At 41.0% G+C, this 20,769-nt stretch overlaps 2 protein-coding genes and 1 pseudogene across 3 annotated transcripts; 1 reads left to right on the top strand and 2 right to left on the bottom strand.

Annotated features, from left to right (window-relative positions):
• Positions 1–3,534: 3,534 nt before the first annotated feature.
• Positions 3,535–8,704, bottom strand: LOC127780816 (probable (S)-ureidoglycine aminohydrolase). Its single transcript, XM_052307790.1, has 12 exons — positions 8,421–8,704; positions 7,750–7,837; positions 7,594–7,670; positions 7,234–7,273; positions 6,942–7,008; positions 6,124–6,209; positions 5,656–5,737; positions 5,283–5,339; positions 4,945–4,983; positions 4,647–4,717; positions 4,155–4,208; positions 3,535–4,072 (listed from the first exon to the last, which is right to left on the bottom strand). Exons 1-12 carry the CDS (start codon positions 8,614–8,616, stop codon positions 4,000–4,002), a joined length of 930 nt encoding a protein of 309 aa, XP_052163750.1. The 5' UTR covers positions 8,617–8,704; the 3' UTR covers positions 3,535–3,999.
• A 2,820-nt stretch (positions 8,705–11,524) lies between these two features.
• On the top strand, positions 11,525–15,498 carry LOC127779791 (uncharacterized). Of its 2 annotated transcripts, XM_052306693.1 has the most exons (8): positions 11,528–12,096; positions 12,894–13,033; positions 13,240–13,339; positions 13,427–13,525; positions 13,615–13,962; positions 14,322–14,414; positions 14,530–14,736; positions 14,999–15,498. In XM_052306693.1, the coding sequence occupies exons 1-8, from the start codon at positions 11,647–11,649 to the stop codon at positions 15,260–15,262; spliced, it is 1,701 nt and encodes a 566-aa protein (XP_052162653.1). In that variant the 5' UTR covers positions 11,528–11,646; the 3' UTR covers positions 15,263–15,498. The 2 variants fall into 2 exon arrangements, with proteins under 2 accessions (XP_052162654.1, XP_052162653.1); XM_052306694.1 differs by lacking the exon at positions 14,530–14,736 and having other exon boundaries at positions 11,525–12,096.
• Positions 15,499–15,606: 108 nt separating this feature from the next.
• LOC127779792 (wall-associated receptor kinase-like 10) lies at positions 15,607–20,206 on the bottom strand (annotated as a pseudogene).
• Positions 20,207–20,769: the final 563 nt, after the last annotated feature.

Raw genomic sequence — 20,769 nt, 5'->3', positions numbered from 1 at the left:
TAAAAGAAGAAAAATAGTATGTTGATTCTGCTTGAAAATAAAAAAAGCTAGCCATGTGACCAGTTTCAAGAAAAGAACCAACTCCGGCTACATTTTGCGTGAAAATGTCTCCTACAGTATTTTAGTGCATGTTAATACAGCAAACAACGACTAAGGCTGAGTTTGCTAAACTCCACCTTCCCGCACGAAAAAAGGGTGTTACTCATTGACGCATGATTAATTAATTACTACCTTTGCTTCAGGTTATAAAACTTTCTAGCATTGCCAACATTCGTATAAATGTTAATGAATCTAAGCGCGCGCGCGCATATATATATATATATATATATATATATATATATATATATATATATATATATATATATATATATATTTAGATTCATTAACATATATATGAATGTGGGCAATGCTAAAAAGTCTTATAATATTAAACAGAGGAAGTAATAATCTAAAATGCTTGAAAAATGAATTAATATGACTTTTAAAGCAACTTTTTTACATAATTTTTTTTTCAAAAAACACACATTTAACAGTTTGAGAAGCGTGCGGACATAAAGAGTTTGCCTAAAAAGAATGAAATGAGTTGGGAAAGAACATAGCCTAACGGCTATTTTGATTATGTTCGATGGTCGTTGATTTTCCGGGCACGAAAATGCGAAGAGTCATTACCTCATACTTAATAGTGTATCGATTATTTTAAACTTAAGAAGATATTTTAAAATATATATATATATATATATATATATATATATAGAAACTTTTACATACAATGTACCATTTAGCATTTCTAAAAAAGTGCTAACGAAAAAGAGAAAATTAAACCGTTTCAAGTTATTAAAAAGAACTCAGCTTAATACAAAGAAAAATCATAGTCATGTACTATCTTTGGTTAACAGTTGATATCTATCCTCAATGCGTGCTGCTAGCACAAAGCACTTGTTTCCTATATTACTTAGGTCTCGTTTTTTTTCAACAAGAGTTGAATTAAGATTAAAATTTTAGTGGCACTTTTTCAAACTGTTAAACGGTGTATTTCGTACGAAAACTTTCTATATAAAAGTTGCTCTAGAATATCATATTAATCTATTTCTCAAGTTTATAATAATTAAAACTCAATCAATCATACGGTAATACCACCTCGTTTTGCGTAAAAAAAACTTCATCTTCATCTTCAGGAGAAAATAACACCACAGTTTAATACTACCTCCGTTTTTTAATAGATGACGCCGTTGACTTTTTCTCACATGTTTGACCATTCGTCTTATTCAAAAATTTTATACAAATGTATAAGATATAAATCACACTTAAAGTATTATAAGTGATAAAAAAACTCATAACAAAATAAATTATAATTACGTAAATTTTTTGAATAAGACGAATGGTCAAACATGTGAGAAAAAAATCAACGGCGTTATTTATTAAAAAAACGGAGGGAGTAGATCATGTTTCGTTTTTCGTACTTCTGCAAGTGAATCCACCTAAAATTTAAACACTACTACCCATCAAATGTGCTTTTTAACATTATTAAATGTTTGCAAAAATAAACCTTTAGCCATGCTACGTGATTAAATCCTTATCACACCCTTCGTAACCAACGTGATGGTATTTTCTTGTCATTCCGATGAATATGACATGATGATCCGAATATACTTTTTCATAATTATGTTTAAAATTAAGTAAATTACACTAGCGGTCCTTAAACTTGTAACGAAGTTTCACTTAGGTCCACGAACTTGAAAAATACGCATTGAGATCCCTAAACTTGGTTTAATGTATCATCCAAGTCCAAAGCCTGGTTTAACCGTGGTCTTACCTATGTGGCATGCCACGCGGACGATGATATGGCTAAATTTCTTTTCCCCTTTTTTCTCCCCATCTTTTCTCTCCTTCCTCACCTTGCGTGGTGGACGAGGTTTCCAGCGACGGTCAGTGTGCGTTCTTGGGCACTGGCCGGCGGGAGGAGAGAAGCAGCGCACGTGCGCGGGTGGTGGCCGGTGAGGAGAGGAGTGGCGCGCGTGTTCGGGCGCCGGCTGGCAGGAGGAGAGGAGCCGCAGACGGAGGCCCAGGGGGGAGGAGAGGGAGAGGCGGCCACCGCCAACGGCGACATATGATTTCTCCCTCTATTTCCTCTCCCGCCGCTGCCCAAGACGAGAACGATGGTGAGGAGCGGGGGTGGCGCGGCCTTGCAAGCAGCACTGGAGGGGGGCGAAGAGGGGGGGGCGCACTTCGTTGGGCGGCGGCGCGTCATTCATGCGGAAGCGATCGAGGCGCGCGCGAGGGGAAGTGTCGCCAGCCGCGCCCCGGGGGGAGGGGTCGCCGAACGCGACCGTGCGTGCAGGGGTAGGCGTCGGTGAGCTCAGCGTGAGCAGGGCGGGCGCAAGCTCGATGGCGGCAGCGGGGCGGCAGGGCCCGACAATGAGCCCCGCGAAAGAGGAGGTGAGCTCGTTGAACTTGAGCAGCTGCCGCAGCAGGCTGGAGTGGGGGGCCTTCCCCTTTCCCTCCTTTTCCTTCCCGTCGATGACGTCGTTGCTGCTGCCGGCCTCCCCACCCCCTCGCCAGCCTCGCGGGGCGTTGACAGGTGGGTCTCATCTGTCAGCGGCAGAAGGGAGAGGAAGGAGGCAAAGTGGAGGAAAAAAGGGAGAAGAAGAGAGAAAAAAAGAAGGAAGAAGGGAGAAAAAAATTCCATATCATCGTCCACGTAGCATGCCACGTAGGCAAGACTATGGTCAAACGCAGCTTTAGACCGGGATGATACATTAAACCAAGTTTAGAGATCTCGATGCACATTTTGCAAGTTTATGGACCTAAGTGAAACTTCATTACAAGTTTAAGGACCGCTTGTGTAATTTACTCTTTAAAATTGAACTAGAGGAGTGCACTTATTTTGAGACGGAGAGTATTATTTAAAAAGTTTACAAAATAAAAAAATATAGTTGCCTCTCCTGGACCACTCTCTCCATTCAAAAAAAACCCAATCTAGACAAGGATGAAATATAACCTAGTACTTATTCAGATTCATTGTACTAGGTTATATTTCATCCCGTCTTAAGTTGATTTTTTTAATGGAGTGGATAACTCTCTCCCTTAAAAAAAAATCCAACCAGGCAAATATGGAACATAACCTAGTAGGGAGAATCTGGAACCTATATACTCATGTTTATATTCATATTCGTTGTACTAAATTATTTATGTCTCATTCTTATTAGGTTGGATTTGTTGGATGGAGGGAGTATGTGGCAGGGACACAGTTATCAACACATCATGCATGTATATCCCCTTATGATTAAGAATATTATGTTTTCTATCATCTCCTTTTGGCAAAGATTGGCACGGCATTTCAAGAGAGTAAAAGTAAGCATAATGTAATTATTCTTCAACAACTTGCATTTCCTTCTTAGTTTTTTCCCTTGACAGCACGAATAATGCCCTTTCATAGTTCGGAGATCAAGCTTAACATAAAGGCATAAACCAATCATAGCTCATAAGTTTGGAGTTCATAAAGCCAAAGAGTAATCATGTTTCTTCTTGCAAATATTGTTAAAGCAGTTCATTTCCATTTTTAAAAGGCATCTTCAGATACCCAAACATTGATGTTCGACATGTCGCCACATATTTGATGCTCTGCAATTAAAAGGGAAAAAAAAGGCACTAATATTTGAATCAGGTACCTGGTTTCATTACAGCGACGCATTATTTCGACATTTCAAGGGGTTAGCCAATACAGATTTCCGAAGAGTCACAGCATAGCCCAGTTCTGTCCAGAAAATAGTACAGCAACTTTTTTTCTGAATTCATATTGACCAATAAGAACAAGTGGGTAGCTTGACCATTCCATGTACAGATCTGAGATTCTTGCGTCGATTCATCATTTTGAAGGGTTCATCAGCGAGAAAGAAGATTTATTTTTTTCTGAGATCATCTTCCACAGGGACTCTTCAAGACCAGCGTAATAGCTCTCCAATTTGATCTATTACCATCGGTCAGGAAATGTTGCATTCCTCATATCAGTGGATCCCTATTGACATCTTTATACAGCAAGTACCTCGTCTTGGTTTTTCCAAGGGCAGCGTACCTGGAACAGCAAGGCAACGGTGATGAGCTGCCTACAAAAGGCAATTCCATGAATGATAAACACTATGTTGACAGATACTAACCATTGAGGCACAAACGGTGCCATCCAAATGGTGTCCCCTGATTGCACCGGGTACCTGTATTAGCAAACAGAACAAATATTCAGTAATCAGCTAAGTAGGAGACTAATATAGTCTATAATGTTACAACTGTCAGTAAAGCATATACTTAGATGTGAAGGGCGGCCTCTAAAAAAATGTTGAGGACAGTGGATGGAAGCAGAAACACATGAGTCATGACAATAGTGCCATGAAGTAGATTAGGCTCATACGCACCCATATTTTGTAAATGTCAAGCTCAATAATGAGCCGTTAATCTATATACAGTACTCAGTACACATCTTCTAGAACTTATATTAAAATAAGATTATGATATCTTCCTTAAACAGCTTGTCCCAGGAGGAAACAAGGCTGGGAACCTGGGACTCTGAAGTCTGAACGTTGCACAACCAAATAAAGCCTAAAAGGAAAAAAAGAATAATACAAAAAAGGAAATGTTTTAGATCACATCCTTACCAGCTGTCTCCCAATCGGTATATTCCTTGTCCCTCTAAAAGCAGCAACCCATGTTGATTGTAATGAACCTCCTGTTTATAATTAACCCCAAAAAAAAAGCAGCTTCAGAATGTGATGGGTGCATAGTGGCTAGTCACTAGTGACATGACCAAGAATGTAGTTCACACATTGCAGATTTTCTGGTGGGAGCCCCTTTGTAATTAATCTAATAGACAATTAAAATATGAACACGGTTTAAAACATGGTACTAGCACATTAGGTCTGAAATCTCCTAAGAAATATTAAAATATTCACAAACCTTCACATTAAGATATTCCCCAGGCTGAAAATCCATTATCTGCAAGTGAGAAATAAGGATATCAGAAAAAGTTTAGCTCCTTTGTAGTCTAGAAATAACCTACGAATAAGTTTAAGACTCTGATAAGTAATGACTTTTGCAAGCTCAGGTTGCCAGTGTTTCAGAGTTTGAGTTCTTATACAACACAATAGCTTATTACACTTATTTCAATGAATAACTAGGAGAACAAATAGCTTGAATCTAATGCTTGGTTTGCCGAAATTTATGGGCACTCACATTCAGTGGAATGATGTTATACACACCAAGTTAAACAATAAACCCAAATTAATCAGACTTACATGGATATTAAAGTCATAAGGCAGAGAAGTGGGTAGCAGCTTCCTCAACTCAAATACCTATTGGAAAAAAGAGGCAAGAATTTCATGTAAGTGCTTGCAGAATATATATCAGCAAAAAACAGTACTACAATATTGTCTGTAGCAGGGGAAAAAACAGCAATTATCTATATGAATGTCACAGTAAAAACTCTACAATATTGGCAACACAAGGCCAAACGATATAAATTGAAAACTGAAACCAGTTTATTTCAACCCCCTTGAAAATGCATAGTATGAATTAAAGGCGTACCACTCAAATGGCAGGCAAACCAATTTATCTAGATGCCTAGAGATTGCAAATAATCGGTATCCACCACACAGGTCCAGAATGTACCTCTCCTGGGGTTTCAAGAAGGGGCTGCTTATCAGTTGATCCAACAATGAGATCAGGATGGTAACCCTCAATGGTTGTGTACCTAAACAAATATATTCATTAAATAATGAGAAATGTAAACTGAGAAAACTAAATCATTGACGGAAAACAATAATTGTCTGAGATGTGCAGATCATATTCACAACAAAAAGAAGACAAAGGAAAAATACTGTTCATCAACCACTTAATTGGCCTTAAGCCAATCCATTTATATTGCAAAAGTTAATCCAGTCTTAGAGACTAAAAGCCTACCAAAATGGGAAGAACTTCAGCTATTCAATAAGATCACTCAGCTAGTCAGCTAGGTCAATAATAGTGGTAAAAATTCTTAAAACAAATGATGCGCATGGATTATGCGCATTCCCTAAAAAAAATAGTGGTAAAAAACAAACAAAATTTACATGAAAGTGTGCCGTTTAACCATTGTACCTCCTCTCAAAGATTACAAGGGTAGTTACTTCATCTGAGATCACAGAGTGTTTCATGTTTGCAGGAAGATAGGCATAAGAGTCCACCTGCACTCAGCAATTACACAATCAGTAAACCATATTAATGCTAGGCAACCTTTACTTCTCTAAAGCTGGTAAAAGATGATCAAGTTAAAACAATCAAGTATCAGGATCATGAAAAGAATTAAGCCATTTACTGCAGGAGTATGCAAGAAACAAGTGGGAGTTCCATTCATTCAGTTATGACAAACAATGGAAATTCTGTTGAATTTACAAACATCAGTATCCCATATTTAGTACCCTTTTATCATGTATAATATTTATATTATTGTCTTTTGACAAATTTTTAATAACATCACCCTACAAATTTAACAACTGATCATCCATAAGTTTAATTTGCATTATGTTCAAACATGTTATGCCAATATAACAACAGAAGCAGGAATAGACAAATCCGGATACACCATGTCGCAAAATCTCATTCAACTACAATGGAATTTCTGAACATGGTTGATACTGTTCTTCAGGTATTCCTTAGTAATGATTAGAAATGATCTTAAAAAGCCCATGCACATTTTGTAAATCATCTTCATGCAATTAAAAATATTGTCAACCGCAGTTGGCTTAGGCTGCCTCTAAACTTTGAAAACTATGTCGTATGATCCCATCAAGTTATGTCATGGAATTAGAAATGTTTAAAGTGGATTAACACTTACATAATACGACGAACATAGAGTATAGTGAAAAAATAACTAGATATTCACAAAATAGCAGATACTAAGTTTGATCGAATCTTACCAGCAGAGTATGGGTATTCCCACTCTCCTCAGACAATAGAATGCTTCCTTGGATTACAAAGATAAGCCTGAAAATTGTTTACCATGGACCAGTGGAAACCCATTAACTGGATGGTGAAAAACCAAGTCGAGTCAAGTATAGGATGCTGACAAATGAGCTACTTAATTGGATGTGCATCACAGTCAACATTTATTGGCTAGGACTAGGAGTGACCCAATCAGTCTGTTCTTTGAAACAGTGATGATTACAAGTGTGAATGGCTGCTATTCTAACTAAGTGAGAAGCACTGAACCTTTCAACACCTTTTGGTGGTAGGGCTGATTTTGATCCATCTGCAAATATAACATATAAAATAAGAACTCTCTATCTTGTCAACAGATTAGTTTGATAAGATTGAACACAACATGTACCGATGTACAATAATAAGAATACAAGCTTTTAATTGGGAGCTAGGCATTCTTGGCCCAATGGCCGAAATGAATCCACACACACAAAAAAAAAATGTTCTTGCTAATCCAATGGTTCTGTGGCAAACAAAATATTCTGAATTCCTAGAATAGAAACCAAACTCGGACCTCAAAGAGAACTTGTTGAATATTCTGCTATCATTTACATTTCTACCTATGCTTTGTAGGTGGGAGAAATTGCATACCATGCATTTTTGCCAGGTACATTGTGAAATGTGCCCCGATAGCTGGACTAATTAAATATGCTCCTAATGTGTTGATCCTGAAAAAAAAAGAGTAAATAAATGATATTACATAGTTGTGGAAAGCAAAGAGAAAGTACAACAGAAGGTGGCCAATACCAGTCAGGCAAAGGGCTGAATACATGGCTCTCTGGTGTAATCAAAGAATGATCCCTTTTGTAAACACTACGTGTGAAGCCAGGTAAATCTGGAGATACAGAAAAGGAACAAAATTAGCAGGAACAGGAAAAGGAACGCATCCTCTTCTGAAACACAGATAGCCTACATGAGTAAACGATAAAATAGCTCAGAAGATATCCTCATTCACCGTGTAATAAGTAAAACAGAAGCATAAAACATAAATTATCTTTAAAGTGTGCTTAGCAAGGGAATACAAGATAATCTTCTCGGCCAATCCAATTCGACGAAAAGGAGTAACTGACGAGCGTGCATATCATATGCCATTCTATTTCAGTCCCACATGACTACCTACTACTACCTACCTAGTTCACAGCCTAATTCTCGACAGCAAGCCACACCATTCACAGAGAAATTCCTTCTAGAGAGTATGGTATCATCGTGAAACTGAACGAACTAAACACTATCCCGAGCGTCTCAACCAGCATCAACATCCATACTCCACAACAGTAACTCCAAATCCAGAACCAATATCACGATATTGCAGTTCTAAAAAAACACTGCAGTGACGCAATCCAGAGCACCTATTTATGCAATAATCTTTAAGATTCCATCCAACTCGCGACGTATCGCTCCGCCTCACGCTCACTCACCCTGGAGGTGCGCGGGCGCCAGAGTCGGGTTGGTGACCTTCCAGTAGAGCGGCGGCCGCACGCCGGAGCAGCCGCCCGACGCCGCCGACGGCTCCGCCGAGCAGAACCCCTCGCCGACGCCGACGGCGCCCGCAGCGACGGAAGCGAGCGGCAGCGCGGAGGCAACGACGAGGAGGAGGAGCCGGGGGAGCATCATCTTCTCGCCCGGCGCCGGTGGAGGAAGCAGGCGCGCGGCGTGCTCGCGGTGGCGGGGTTTTTTTTTTTTGGGGGGGGGGATTTGCGGGGGAGAGGAGAGAGAGAGTGGAGTGGATGTGAGGCGGCGGCGGCGGCACACTCGTGGACGGTGGTTGGTAGGTGGGCCCCACTTGGTGACTCGGATGCCATTGCCCACCTGCCCGGCTCCCCCTCCACCTCTGTTCTCTCCATTCACGATTGATCATTCACACTTGTATAAAAGAATCTGGATTTTCATTTGATAGCCCGTTGAGTCTTGTCGGATTAGTCGTTTTAGTTGGCACACGAAATTAATTAACCACCATGTGGACGTTTTATGAGTACTAGACCAAATCCTAGATTTAAATATGGACATAATATATATTCAAATTTAAACACATGATTAAGTTTTTTAGGGACGGAGGGAGTACTTCGCAAAAGCCCGTTGCATATGCATGCATGCGAAAGTAATCATATTTGCAATTCACTATAGATCATACCGATAAGTCCTCTATCACTCATTTTCTAATCCACCATGTGTAGCAACGCATCCACGACAAACTCTTCTTTGCCATCGCTCCTGTCTGCTCACCGTGATAATTTACATAGTAGATCATTTGTTGCTTCCATTGTTCGGTGGTAGAGGCAGCTAGGTAGGGAGGAAAAGAATTGAAAACTTAAGTCCTTTCTTCAACCAAGTGCTATTTAAATAGGGCTATTTGATCTGCTCTTTCAATTTTGTTTTGGTTTAGGTTGCATGGGCAATGGCTAATTACTAATTTTCATCTTTAGTAGGCAAAAATAGCTGCAAGGCATAGTAAAACAGTTAAATTTCGCGTGTGATCACAAGCGCTACGGGTAAGAAGCATACGATCAAGCGTTTTATGATGTGGCAACAACAATTTGGTTGTGTTGGTGCCAAAGGGTTGCCACGGGTGTGTTGGCCTAGAGTACTAGATTAGTAGGAATATTATAAGCGTGTTTGGTCTTGGTGCGTAGCCAGAATATGACCATCAAACTTGAATGAAGAGAGTATTATGCTCTTTTCTAGAGGCTAGAGTAGGAAGCTAGGAACGCAGGATTAACGAAACCCGATCGAAAATCACTCCCGAATGATTTTGTTGATTTCCGTAAAATCGTTTGAAAACCGGTAAAATATAGATAGAGTAAAATTTTGTTAAACTAGCAAAACAACTGTGTTTTGCAGTGGACAAAAATGTATTATACATGTGCTAACATTGTTTGGAACAATTAATTGTATGGCTTTTGAAACAATTTCATCCTTGTATATGTCTTTGCATGAAACTTAAATAGAGATGAAAAAAAGATATTAACAATATGTGAAAGACTTTTATAATATTGAAGTACACAAAGGTAGTTGGTAAAGAAAATATAATAGAGTTGGTGGGCACCACCATTGCTTTCTTTTAAATGCGTATAGAAATCTAAGCTAAAGAAAAGGCAAGGGTTCTGTATGAACCGTAGTATTCATATTGGAGTAGCATATTAGCGACACACAAAACGAGGTGACTCACTAGCGTATGATTAATCGAGTATTAATTATTACAAAGTTGAAAAATATATTTATTTGACCTTTTCAGAATCTTTCATATAGAATTTTTTTTTTGCGCAAAACACACCATTTAGCAGTTTGGGAAGCATGTTAACGGAAAACGCCTAAATTGTAGTTTGGAGTTGTCGAAAAGAACGCATAACAATTTGATGATGTGTTTGAAGTATTTTTAAATTTTAACTACTTTACCAAGTAGTTCGTCAAGTCTAATTATTCCAAAATCTAAATTTCTGTAAGATTGAACACAAGTAACCAAACTTACCAAAGGGGGTGAATTACGATCAGGGAAAGTAAAAAAATTGAACTTTAATAGATCAAAACACACCCCAACCTTGAAAGCCAATGGAACACACTTTTGACAGTCTGACCGGACCTGTACGGGACTTAGAGCTAGTCTGATCGAAGTACAATTATTGGTATGACAATCCGACAAAAACAACTTGACAACGCTTCTGTAAAAACTCGATATCTCTTAAACTAACCGTTGAATCGAGTTGCAAATTTGTCAAAATAAATCAGTGTTCGCCTAGACGATGGTCTAGACTGTCTAGACCGCGTCTAGATGTGAGACCGCAGGTTTTCGTCTCGTTTAGGGCCTAAACTGTGCCCTAGACCATTTTTTTTTGTCTATAGGGTCAAATCGTCTAGTTCAAGTAATTAGATCATGCTGAGCCAAGTCTAGACAAAAAATGACGTGTAGAACCGTGATTAGAAGAAAGAAGGTATTATGTAATAAAACGTTAAAAATGATGAAACCTAATGGAGTAGTATGGTTAGAAGAAAGAAGAGGTTCCTATATAGGGGGTGTTTAGATTTAGGGTGTAAATTTTTGACGTATCACATCGAGTATTATATAGGGTGTGTCTTATGGGCTGTTTGGGTACTAATAAAAAAAACTAATTACAGTATCCGTCAGTAAACTACGACACGAATTTATTAAACCTAATTAATCCGTTGTTAGCACATGTTTATTGTAGCACCACATTGTCAAATTATGGCGTAATTAGAATTAAAAGATCCGTCTTACAAAATAGTCGCAATCTGTGTAATTAGTTATTTTTAGCATAAATTTAATATTTTATGCAAGTGTTAAATATTCTATGTGACTAAGGTGTAAAATTTTGGGTGGGATGTAAATAGGCCGAGGTTATCCATACCTTTCCCATGATCCCATCTCTTGCACTTGTAGTAGGCGCCTAGTAGTACATTCCGTTCCGTGCAAATGTGCAGGTGCAAAGCCGTCCGTCGCACGCACGACGCGTCACCCGCCCCAGTGCCCACCCGTAACCACCTCCAATCTTATTATTATCATCGCTTAATAATCCAACCCCGCGGGAAGTCGCGACACGAGCCAGCAGCGGCGGGAGGAAGCACGACGACGACGCCAGCCACCGAAGCGGAGGAATCCCAGGCGGGGCCCACCCCGCCGCGGCGCCGGCCATGCCGTTCCTCTCGACGCCGTCGTTCGACCTCTCCGCCGGCGCCGAGCCCACCCTCGGCCCGCGCTCTCCCCCTCCTCCCCCTGACGCCGCTCACCCGCCGACCCCGCAGCAGGCCGCGCCGGCGTCGGAGGCGGCGGCGCGGAGGCTGCGGGAGGCGGAGGAGCGGCTGCGGGAGGCCATCCAGGAGCTCCACCGCCACCAGCACGGGGGAGGAGGGGATGGGGATGGGGACGGGAAGGGGGTGGATGGAGATGAGGAGGGCGGCGGTGGTGGTGGTGGTGGTGGGTGGGGTTGCGGGCACGAGGGGGAGTCGTGCGCGGCGCACGCGGCGGGGAACCTGTGCCAGAGCTTCCTGCTCTCCTACGGCGTCCGGGTCGGCATCGGCATCCTCCTCCGCGCCTTCAAGCTCGCCCGCCGCAGATCCTACTCCTCCCTCCTCGACCTCAAGGTCCTCCTTGCTCCTCTCCTCCTACCTGAATTTGCAAATTTCTTTCGGTTAGTGCTCAACTGCGCCCCATATTAGATTAGTTTAGTTTGGACGGAATTATTCGGAGAATTTGGCCGGGAACTGGGATTCGGCTGTGCGAATTTACTTCATCTTGTTTCGGTTGGCTAATTGGAGTGGAATTGGGGGTTTTGGTGCTTAACTGTTGGAGCTTGGACACACGCACATTAGGGCGTGCAAATGTGTTAGCAAAGGACAGGGTCACATATTATGCTGGTCTTGATTGTGATGTTACATCTATTGCTCTATGTTCATTTACTTGAATAGTTAGTGGTGAACTGGTAATGAGCTGGTACTAGTAGTACTTGTGTAGGACCAGCTGGTAGTGTTTGAAGCACATCAAATAACCTGTTGGAGGGATGTTTCTTGCTATGCATTAAATGGTTCGATCCCTGTTGTGAGGCTATCCAGTGTGATTTTTTTTTCTTAAAAAAAGTTTTGAACCTTTTGTTAATAATGTTTGAAAAATAACCTCTGCCACACCGAGATAATAGCATATGGTGTAGCATGTGTTTTCACTGTTTTGCCTTGCCATCAGGCGTGACATGGCCGAAAGGTTCATTTAAAACAAAATACTGGATGGTTTATTTTTAAAATATTACTAAGAAAAGGTTAAAAAATAAAATAATTGGTCCAGTTCCCAAACTTCCCTTTCTGACAAATATTTACTGTTCTACTACTAGTATACTACAAAGTTCAAATAAGATGTCATTGATATAACTTTCTTTTCTAATTTGCAGCAACTGGTTTCGGAGAAAGATCTAATAGTGAGGGAGGAAGCTTGCCGGGTAGGATTACTTTTTGGAGGATTCACTGGATCATATCATGCACTTCGATGTTTCCTTCGGAGATTTCGGAAAAAGGAAACACCATTTAATGCGTAAGTAACTCTATGCTTATGCTGTTTTGTGTCTATTTATCTTGTCTGATTCACTACAACACATCTGCAACGCATGTGTACCTCTAACCAGTTCTTGAATCTGGGATGGTCCCTAAAAAGTAGATAGGTCCAAAGCATGTTAATTTTTTATTATAAGATTACCTCGAATAATGTTCATGGACTCAACTGAAGGCGTGATGGAGCAGAATATTAGCAGGTTCGGTGGCAGGCTTGGCGATAGTAGCGCTAGATGATTCAAGTAGGAGGCGCACCCTTTCTCTATATCTTCTGGCAAGGCTTGCCCAGGTCACCAACTGCTAAACTGTTGCATTTTATATGGTGAAGATGCATGTATGGCCCTTTTCCTCATGTATTGATGCTTGGTTTTTACAGTGTGCATATAATTCTGCAAAGTCTAAGAACAGATTTCACTTTTGGGGAAGCCATTGGAGGCATGGAGATGCATTACTTTTTTCACTTGCGTCTGCCCAGGTAACAAGATGAAGTTGACCGATTTGCTTTGGGATTATTATCCTGTTATGGAGATAAGATCTATATAATCATATGAAATATCCTTCCAGGTTATGTATTCTTTCGTTATGAGGCCTGAAAGCTTACCTAAATCGTACCAAGACTTCATCCAAAAGACTGGACCAGTTGCAGAACCTGTTTACAAGGCTGTAAGAGATTGCTGCAGAGGTGGTCATGTGGATCTCATTGGTCTCTCAGCCTATTTAGCTAACAAGAAGAATTCAAATTTGATAAATTTAACAAAAAGTCCACCCATTATTCCATGTTCTGTGATACATCCTGACAGAGCATCGTGCTTGGCTCATAATGTCAGTGTCTCTTCATCAACGTTCAAGAAAACATTCCCTCTGTATTTCTCATTGACATTTGTCCCATTTGTTGTTCTACGCCTTCAAAAGGTAACTTTCTAATCTTGTTTCCCACTTATGCTATTGCTTGATCGAAATATTTTTCTTTCAAATAAAATTTGATGCCTCAAGTATAAGCCAATTGTACAAGCCTTCAAATTATAGCACATCTCTATCTTTGTACTCTTCATGCACAGTGCACAGACACTTTAATTTTGCTTAATGCAAAATGCATGCATTGCTTTTTAGTTATATATGTTGCCAGTGAAACAAAATATTGAGCAACATCCCGAGCACTCAACAAGATTAGCACAATGAATCTTCTTACTTTTTCATTATCCTGTAGTTCATACATATCCATCTTCTATGTTAATTACCTAATGATGGAATCTCTGTATCAAAAATATCAGTTCTTGGAATCACCAGCTGCAACTTGTTGGCGAGCTCTTGTGGGTGCAGTTCGCTCTACGACCTTTTTGTCTGCTTTTGTTACATTCTTCCAGGTACGCTCTTTTTGTCTGCTTTTGTTACATTCTTCCAGGTAATTGTCGAGGACAGTCCTTAACAAATACTAGTAAATGTTTCATGATCATAATATCCGTCTGGTTTCATTGCTAGGCTGCCATCTGTTTGCATCGTAAAGTTGCAACCAAAGACCACAAACTTGTGTACTGGTTTGCTGGTCTGATGTCTGGTCTTTCTATTCTTTTGGAAAAGAAAGCCAGAAGAGCTGAGCTAGCTCTCTATGTACTTCCCCGCGCAGGGGATTCTTTGTGGTATATATTAATCAACCGCCATCTGCTCCCAAATATTAAAAACGCTGAGGTATTTTTCTTCATTGTTCAGTTTGTTTTTCTACTTTGGACAAAAACTACATGAGGATTACTTGCAATACTCTAGCTTATTTCAAAGTAATCTGGTGTCGAAGAGCAGTGTAAACCAACATTAGTCCTAAGTTCTTAATTCTACACAATTTGCCTATTGCCTTGATAACTGGAAGGGATCATGTTTGAAGTCAGTGTGCCCCTTGGTTAGTAGATGATCATATTTTGCAGATCCGCTGACAGTTACCCGGAAAACATTGCAGGTGGCTCTTTTCTGCATGTGCATGGGGGGAATCATGTACTTCCTGGAGTATGAGCCAGATACCATGGCTCCATTCCTCAGAGGACTCATCAGACGGTTCCTGGCAAGCAAAATAAGCAACCCGATCCCACCGCCGAATCCCAATGCCTCCTACTCCTACCTTCAGAAGCTGAACGCGCTGGAACAACCAAGAACACAGCAGGGCCCAGAGAATGGCCTGACATCATCAGAGAAGTACAACCTGGAAGCAATTCCCGGACTTTGAGTAGAGACGTCGCATTCGTGGCAGTTTGAGCTTTCTTTGCTTGTACACTTTGAGAACCAACAAATCCTAACCGTAAAGCATCCAATATGTCAGGATTTAGCATCCTTTTGCACGGCTGGTGTGGTGTTAATATCTATACACAAGGAGTATATAGTGTTCTATTGTGTCCCTTGCAGAAGAAAAGGTTAAATAGAGCGCACCAATTTGTTGGGTGCGGAATGATTAGTTCTTGAATTGCTCTTATCTAGGCGTTTTTGTGCATGTTGAGTGTAAGATACTCGCAACAAAAGGAGCTATCGTAATAAACACAGGCATTCGTTGCTAATTTGCTCTCGATAGACATCTAAAGCAGCATAAAAGATGTGAGACAATACTCAGCGTCTAAGTTTGTACAATTGATAAATCATTTACAATCGACAGTGCAGTTCACGAAAATACGGTCTCTACATCAGAACTCAGTATCACAGTTACCATCTGGCGCAATATCTCGAAACGTTGCAATTGCCAAACCGGATAACATTCCAGAAAACAAGAACCAAGGTCTCTCCAAGGTCGCGAGGGTTGTTTGTGTTGGGTAAAACTGTTTTTTTATATTATTATTTTTGACACGGGGGTAAAACTGGATATCAGTACTACACCAAAACATAATCTTGGACAAAAGCTGGATGATCGTCCAAAGCACTTCGAACAGCTTTTATATTAGTATCATAGTGCATTCGAACTGTGCCTCCAAGACTTGCGCGAATCGTAGTAGAAAACCGCAGCAACAATATTATCACTGTCTAAGTTGACTGGCAAACATATAATATACTGTAACATTTAAGTCACAGTTACTGGCAACTTGGAGTGACTTCCGATATCACAATTCTGGAGTTATGAGCCACTTGTCAGCCTGAAATTACATTGCAAACTAAGGTCCTTTTTGTTTGTTTTATCTCATTAATAATTTGGCTGTTCTAAAGCCTAAGCCGAAACAAAGGGCCTAATGCATTGACTTGCAGGGGCAAGGGCAAGGCCGTCGCTGATCTTTCAAGATATCGTGGAGGCATCGTACTACCTTGGCCATGGTTGGCCTTTCTGTAACCTCGGGTGCAACACACCACGAAGCTAGTTCCTTAATTTCCACAAGATGATGGCATATAGCAAATACGCTATCAAAATATTTAATTACCGTATTTATGTCGTGCATTTGAATCTTGTTTCCTGTGAAGAGCTCCACAAGAACCCCTCCAAAACCATACACATCGTGTTCCTTAGTCATGAGCCCAGTTATTAGGAAGTGTGGATCCTTGTAATGTATGTTCTCTGTTAGAAATCTTGCATACTGAGCCTTGTCCAAGGAAAGGAGCTTTGTTGTTCCAAGACCAGCAATCTTTGCCGGAAATGTACTAATTCAAGGCATTTCGAGCTTAGATCCAGAAAAACCATCCACTATTACATTGGCAGTTCTGACATCGCCATGAACCATGTCAAATGAGTGAAGGTGAGCAAGGCCTTCTGCAGCATCAGTAGCAATTTGTAGACGTACATAGGAAGTGAAAGGATGTTCAATACTCTGCCACGCCTTACCAAAAAGAGCGTCATGCAAGCCCATCTCACCATACTCATAGACTAATACTGGGGCATCGACATGATCTAGGCAGCAGCCGAAAAGCTTGGCAACATTCCAATGCTTAATTCTAGATTGCATGATCATCTCATAAAAAAATGTCTGTTTCCAATCCTCATCAACTTCCACAGACATCTTTATCACAATCAATGGAGTGTTTTTCAAACGTCCCATGTAAACCTTGCCCATGGCAACATCACTTTTTCCTGAAAATGTCTCTGAGGTTGATTCCTGTTCTGGGTCACCTATGATGGAATCTATGTCCGCTTTTGTAACAAATCTTTCAAAGCCAGATCCACGCAACATGACCTCTATTTCCCTTAATGTCATGATCCTTCTCTCTCTCAACTCTGCAAGCCTTCTCTCCTGTCTCAATATCTCTGACCTTTTGATACTCCAAAGCTGTTTCAAAACTTCTTTCATTTGCGGCCGATCTTCTATTTCAGACTTTAAACAATCAAGTGCAAGATTTGCAATTTCCTCTATAAAGTCTATATTCTCATCGGCTGCAATTTCCTTGTCAAATAGTTCATGTCTTTTATCTCTACTTGAGCGAGCAAACATTCCCGCTAGATTTCTGCTCTGGTCATCAATCCCTTTCTTTCTGGTGATGAGCTCCAAAAGAACAACCCCAAAACTGTAGACATCACATTTTGGGCTTAGTCGTCCAGTCTCACAGTACACTGGATCCATGTATCCTTTACTTCCTATAACAAAGCCCGTGTGTTCATCATTGTCCATACAGAGAAGCCTAGATATTCCAAAGTCACATAGCTTCGCCACATGCTTGTCACCTAGAAGTATGTTTGATGGTTTGATGTCTCCATGAAGGATTGGATGATTTTGGGAGCAATGCATATATACAAGTGCTTCTGCTACATCCAATGCAATCTGGAAGCGTGTCTCTAATGAGACAGGAAGCTGGCCACTCTTCCCATGCAGAAGTTCAGAAAGGTTCCCATTGGGGACAAACTCAGTGACCAGCATTGGAGCATCTGCCTCCACCCAATAACCTAACAATGTTCCTATGGCTACACTGGGACTGTATGATCACTTCTTTTGTGAACTCCTTTTTCTGTGTTCTCCAATTATATTGTTTCACTGCCACTGAACGGCCATTATCAAGTTTTCCCTTGTACACCACAGAAAAACCTCCTTTTCCCAGGACAGTGCCGTAGTTGTTTGTGATGTGCTTCATCTGCCTTCTTGTGAAGCACCTAACATTTGGATCAATATCTGCTTTTGCCAATACTTCATTTGCAGTATCCCTAAAAGATTGTGAAAGTTTCTCATACCAGTCTCCCATATGAGTGGCACAGAATATGTTGTTATATTGTGCCTGCAGATTCATGAAGATGGTAGATTAGTCAAAGCAACATATTCATTGTTTTTCTGTAATTTATAGTATGCAGAGCCAATAAAACGCATGGAATACTTTTCTGAGGAGATCATGTGTACGATTTCCAGTTTACTCTGAATTTTATCGAAAATAGTAGTTGAAAGCCCTACTGGAGCAACAACAATTCAATGCTATTTTGAAGATACAAATGTGTCAAGACAGCTAATCTTAGCATGTTGTCTCAAAAATATACTATATGTTAGAAATTATTTATGGCAGTACAGATCTAAAAAAATCCTTATATATATGAAAGAATGATGGCCTTGTATGCATAAACATTCCTCTCACAGTTGGCCTCTGTTTTAAGATCATAGTACCTTTTTTTCATTCTTCTCCTAATCATTATACGTATATGCATGGCAAATATTTTTCACGTTCTCTTAAACCAAATTTTATTACTTTTGAAAATATGTGAGAATGGTTCCGATACAGCACTGGACATCAAGATGAAGGAAAAGAAATGATGTGGGTCCAGGATGAAGGGTGACAGGGGATTTTGTTTTCATCTAATGGTCGAAATTATTGGGTCCACCACTTTATATAAGGCCATCCATTTAGCGTAGCTTCATGTGCCCCCTCCCCCAAAAAAAAATCTTTCAATTAATGAACAAGATCAACCTATATTAGTCTTAGCTACTTACAGAAAAAAGCAATTGGATTCTTTCTAAAAAGAAAAGTTGACTCATGAGGTGGAACCGGCGGATCTCAGATTTTTTCTATCCTTCCTTTAGTTTTGATGTGCTAATTCTAAAGAAAGAGAGAGAGTTGAGGAGAAGATAGCCCCAAAATATTTTTGTACAAGGGAGGATTCGAATGTGGGCGGGCTAGCACACCACCCGTGTTGCTAGCCACTAGACCCCAAGAGTCTCCTCAATGTGCTAGTTCTGAATAATGAATTAGAGTTTTTTTACGGTCCTTTGTACCTCCTGGTACGTACCTAGTATCTCGTATGTCCATTAAGATGGAAAGACCCAGGTACTTGCCGGTACAGCTCCTAACAGGAAGTCACAGGTGGAGGGTATAACCACACAAAGGCTAAAAAGGTAACTTCATGTAAAGAATAGATCAAGGATTTGACTACATGGAAAGAGATTGCGGCGTTGATAGACAAGCGTGCTGTTCATCGTAAGCCCTCTCCAGTCTCCAGTATTGTTTCACATCTTTTCCAACCGTGCCCTTGTTGATTGAACGGTTGGATCTCATTTCATACTTGGTGGTACCAGTATGGCAGTAGCTAGAGGTACCACCTTCTGGAGCATAACAAACCTCAATGAATTAAGATACTAGTCTGTTGGTAGTAACAAGTTTGGAGAAGATGTAGTCTTCGAATAGCATCAGTTCTCTTTCAAGTTTCAACAACCTGTTCAACTTCAAGATTAAGCGTGTCCTAAAGCTACAGACGCACACACATTGGACATTGTACATTTGTACTCTGTCGTGTTTTTGCAAAACAAATGGTGGGGAAATTGAACTGAAATCGAACCCTCGCAACCTGGAGTGACTGTGTGAATTTCCATGCGCATGGTGCTACATCTTAAATCCTTGTAATGCGCCATTCCATTATGTAAGAAGAAGAAGAAGCATATGATCTAGTTCCTAAAGAAATTAACATGATCTCGCTCTTCTGTCATGCAAAATGTGCAAATAAATCAAAAATCAAGCTGCAACAAGAAGGTAGAAGAGAGTGAAATAGCCTGTGCACCTGTAGCTGTAGCTTAGTACTTCACGGACAGTCGGTTCGCCAGGATTGAAGAAACCGTGTTCTTGAAGAAGAGAACCAGGCAGATCTGATGACGGGAGAAAGAGTGGGCGGACAAAGAAGTAGGGCGCACGTGGTGGTTGGGGGGAGCCGACTAGTCAACCATCAGGTCAACCCAAAGCATTTCCCTTTCTAAAAAAATATATTGAAAAATCAACATCTGCAGCTTTCTGAGGGCTGAGGCTTGGCCGTACATTTTTTTCCAGGAAGCCGCAATCGGCGGCGGGAGGGAGCAGGGCCGCTCCGGCCGCCGGCGGCCGCTCGGGGCCGTCGCGCTGGTGCTACCTTCCTGCCTTTGTCGATGCGCCGTCGAACGGCACGTGTCCCGGGGGCAAGCAATCTCCGGCGCGCGGGGACGAGGGAGGGAAAAGGGACATTTAGCCACTTTCAAAACACGATTTTGCTATAATACTATTCCGAAAATACGTTTCGCTAAAATACCAATATGAAACACGCACTCACCACCACTTTGCCATTTTGGCCATTTTGTGCATTTTCGAAATCATTTTCTCTCCTCCACCGGATGATGAGATGAAATTGCCCTTCCTCATGAGCGCGGCGAGCACGGGACAAAACGCCATGGCCTCGCCGGCGTATTGAGTGGCGGCAGCGTCGGCAGCTATGGTCTTCTCCCAACTCCGTCGCCCCATCTCACTCTCCACCCTACTGCCGACCACATCGAGAGAACAAGCATGGGCTGCCTCTTTGGTCTCAATCCCATCGCTGGCCGAGATGAAGAC

Source organism: Oryza glaberrima, chromosome 7, assembly GCF_000147395.1.
Source record: "Oryza glaberrima chromosome 7, OglaRS2, whole genome shotgun sequence".
In the NCBI taxonomy this organism is placed as follows: Eukaryota; Viridiplantae; Streptophyta; class Magnoliopsida; order Poales; family Poaceae; genus Oryza; species Oryza glaberrima.
The sequence above is the reverse complement of the archived record's forward strand: the minus strand, read 5'-3'. Positions and strand labels throughout refer to the sequence as shown.